This window comes from Plectropomus leopardus, unplaced genomic scaffold, assembly GCF_008729295.1.
Source record: "Plectropomus leopardus isolate mb unplaced genomic scaffold, YSFRI_Pleo_2.0 unplaced_scaffold28670, whole genome shotgun sequence".
NCBI lineage: Eukaryota > Metazoa > Chordata > Actinopteri > Perciformes > Serranidae > Plectropomus > Plectropomus leopardus.
In genome coordinates, this window is record NW_024631235.1 from 1 (window position 1) to 3,934 (window position 3,934).

The 3,934-nt window shown below is 40.3% G+C and overlaps 1 protein-coding gene across 1 annotated transcript; it reads left to right on the plus strand.

Moving 5' to 3' along the window:
- Positions 1-140: 140 nt before the first annotated feature.
- Positions 141-3,615, plus strand: LOC121938159 (SH3 domain and tetratricopeptide repeat-containing protein 1-like; the record flags this gene model as incomplete). The annotated part of the gene is made up of 3 exons (XM_042481436.1): positions 141-291; positions 485-681; positions 2,217-3,615. Coding segments are annotated over 3 exons (603 nt in total), but the record flags the coding sequence as incomplete, so codon positions are not given.
- Positions 3,616-3,934: the final 319 nt, after the last annotated feature.

Genomic DNA, 3,934 nt, shown 5'->3' on the forward strand with positions numbered 1-3,934 from the left:
GCCTTTGTTGTACTATAACAGTGTTACTGTTTTGTTAGGAATGATGGTTAAAAAGAAAATAAGACCCAAATTGTAATAAATCTGGAGTTATCCTTTAAGCCTATTTGATGTCCTGTGTATTTGTGTATTCCACCATGTAGGACCGTGCCCTTCCCATCGCAGTGAAGAGCAGCAGCGTGCACTCCAGGCTCAGGTTGTGTAATAAGCTGACTGAACTGATGCTCAGTCTCAAGCTGTATGAGGAAGCTTTGGAGTTTGCGCAGACTGCACTAGACATCAGTATCACACTGGGTATGGAAAACCTCCAACGTAAAGAATTTTCTATGTTTGTTTTAAATTTGTGGACCACATCTATTAAAAAATCAAATTATCAGTATGAAATGTCACGATATTCTTTATTGCTCTGAACAGAGCCCTGACAGTTTGAAGTCATGTGCTATAGTTAAATACAAGTGTCTTTCTTTGTGTTTGATTGTTCATCCAGGTGAGCGTCTGAATGAGCGAGTGGCTTACCATCGTCTGGCCTCTCTGTACCACTGTCTGGACCAGTATGAACTGGCTGAACACTATTACCTAAAAACCCTGACCCTATGTCCGACACCTCTGCTGTTTGATGAAGAGACACTGTACTATGTCCGAGTGTACCGGACGCTGGGGGACATCATATTCTATGACCTGAAGGTAACAGATTGAAGGTTTTTGTTTTTGTTTTACATTTCAAATTGAAAAGGGAATTCCTTCCTAATATGTGACATTTGTTATATGTTATTTATCTTGGATCAGAGTTCTATTGGATGTTCTAGCCCGCTTTCACCGAAGGAACTATGGTCTTAACGTAACACTCCAGCCATGGTTTCTGGTCCAGTTTCAGTACTTAACGCTGTTTGCTAGCTGAACAAGCAATTCTTACTTAAGCACTTGAGACCAGTTCCTGTGGCTCTGAAGAAACCAGATCTGTTGTCTTGTAAGCTTCTAATTTAGTCACCAATTCACCCAAGAGTCACCATCATTTTTGTTAGCCCTTGATCTAAAAAATCACAAGTTAATTATTTTGTTGTCTCGGGTATAAAATAGTTTCTTCAGAAAGAGGAAGCAAATAGTTGTTTTCATCAGAATGCTTTGTGGCCAATTGCCAAAAAATGCTACCTATTCTTTTTACACTGTGCACAACGCACCTGCAACATGAATTAGACCTCACGTCTAGCTAAATGTTGGTAATCTGCCAAAGGTGCGACATCATCGTTTTGATAAGAAGTGTATTTGTTAACTCTAAGATCTCTCTAAGACAATGATGGCCAAAACCATAAAGCCAAAAAGTTTGTCACCTATGTAGAAGATATGATCTGCTATGTAGGAGTTAAAGTTCTGGTTTATTGATTAGGCTGTTTTGAGAGTGAGAAAGCCTTGCAGAATGAATCACTAAGTGCACGAAACAAATGCACTGAAAAATCAGCCAAATGCAGCATAGACAAAAGGTTTTGCCTTCTTAGTTAACTAACTACAAACATCTGCTGTAAAACATGTTGGAACTGTGCAGTGGTGCCTGCAGGACCGCCTGCTCATGATGTCTTCTGTGACTTCAGCACAGGAAAGGCAGGACTCAAATGCACAACTCAGACCAGGTGAAATCAGCAAAACAAGGTTTATTCCAGGCAGAGGTGGGCACATGGGAAAGCAATCAAACTTGAAAAACAAACAAGGTTCAAACAAGAAAATGCTATGACAAAGCTATGAAAAAATGCTGGTACATGAGCTAGGAACATCAACAAACTGGCAACAAGACAAGACACAAAGGGGGAATATATGCAGGACTAATGGGGAGTGATTAGACACAGGTGCAGGAGACACAATCAGGGATCAGGTGCACACAGACGAGGAGGGGGCGGGGCAGACAGGAACCTGGAACAGAGACAGAGGTGAGTGATCACAAAATAAAACAGGAAGACAAGACATGAAACATCAGGGAGAAAATAAAATACTTAACAGACAGCAGAACCTGACAACAACACATATTATCTCCAACATAGGAGATTGAAGAAATTTTCTCCAACACAGGAAATAAGGGAAGTTTTTCCCTAAATCGGAGATAAAGTGTTTGGCTAACATTGTCAACATTTTTACCTTTCGTCTCAGAGCTTCCATAATGATGAATAATTTGACTCAGTTTTTAAAGATCTGTACATTTTTTACATTATTTTTTTATGTTATCTCTACAGGACCCGTTTGACGCTGCAGGCTATTACCACCTGGCTCTAGCTGCAGCCATGGATCTGGGCAACAAGAGGTCTCAGCTGCAGCTGTGCACCCGCCTCGCCACCATCTACCACAACTTCCTAGAGGACCGGGAGCTCTCTCTCTTCTTCTACCAGAAGGCTAGAGCGTTTGCGGCAGAGCTGAACGTGAGGAGGATTAATATCTCACCGGATCAACAGTATAGCAGCGCCTCACAGTACAAGACCACCAGACAATAGGAAAGACACTTTGAGAGGTCAAATCTTTGTTTCATACGAAAAACTAAACTTTAGCAGATGGCTGGATGAATGTTCTTTTTTTGGTACATAAAAAATATGTTTCATGAGAAGCCTTATGTCTTAAGCATTAAAACAACAGCACAAATTTGACGATTCCCAAAGGAAACCCCACCTTCAGAACCTTACTTGGATAAGATAATATTCATCTATTGCATTGTGAAAACTGTATGTTGCACACATTCAAAACATCAGGATTCAACTTTACTCAGGCCTCTGTCAATCCACCCACAGAAAATGTATAAATAGATAAATATAACCTAGAATATTGTATTGTAATTGTGTGTAATTGCCTTAAAAATTGGGTCGATGTGCACAGTCATTTATGAATTTTATTCCTTTCCTTTTTGTCATTTTTTTTGGAAGGAGAAGAAGAATGCAGATTTCAACTGATCACTCAAACACATGTACATCAGCTGCATATAATGAAATCTTATGTTTTCTGGTACTTGTTTTAATATTCCTTATCTGGTGGCTTGCTCCTATGTTTTCAGTTAGAGGCTCTATGTCCAAGCAAAAAGTTATAAAGACAGGAAACCATTACGGAACAGTGGTATCATTAAACTGCTTATCAGCTGGCTAAGTTAACTTTGGGTTTTCTTCTGCAGCCACAAGCATATTTATGTAAAAGAGACAGAGCTGTAAATTAAAGCTGTTAATCATCAAAGCCATGAGTTAAGTATTTTAGTTCGGACCACATTAGTCAAAGAAAACTTAATTTCCATTTGCAGTATGTTATTTGGCGGTATGGCTCTGCTCTTGGAGCTCTCTGCCCTTCCTCGTGCCTACATGTAAAGCCTAGGGCAGAGGGAGCACCTCTCCACCCTCCATGCGCCTACGTGGAAAACCAAGGGCAGAGAAAGCACACTTCTCTGCCATCCAACAGCGCACAAGAAAAGTCAGAGGCAGAGAGAGCAAACCTCCCTGCCCTTCCATGTGCCTGCATGAAAAGCCTAAAGCAGGTAGAGCAGCAAACAAGACTTGACACTGATAAGTCAGACACAGCATGAATATGAGGAGCTGAGGTGGAGCCAGGTTGCAAAGTGACATGCTGAAGAAGCAGCAACAGTAAGCAGGCTAAAGCAGTTTAAATAGGATGCCCTGAAATGAGATTTACAAGTTGCTGCATAGAAAAGAGTCATATGATCTATCAGCTGACTCCCTTCCAACTATCAGCTGATCTATCAGATGACTGGGCTGCTTGAGATCAGCTGATGTAGCTGGTTTGTGAGCTGAACTATAGCTAGGCTCAGTTTATATGATACACAATGAAACTGTGACACTTGTGGCAAAATTTGGTCACAGTGACTGCAAACATATATTCAACCTTGTGAAATATAATATATATAACATTACTAAAATACAATGAGAAGCTGCAAAACAATGATTACCAAATATACATATAT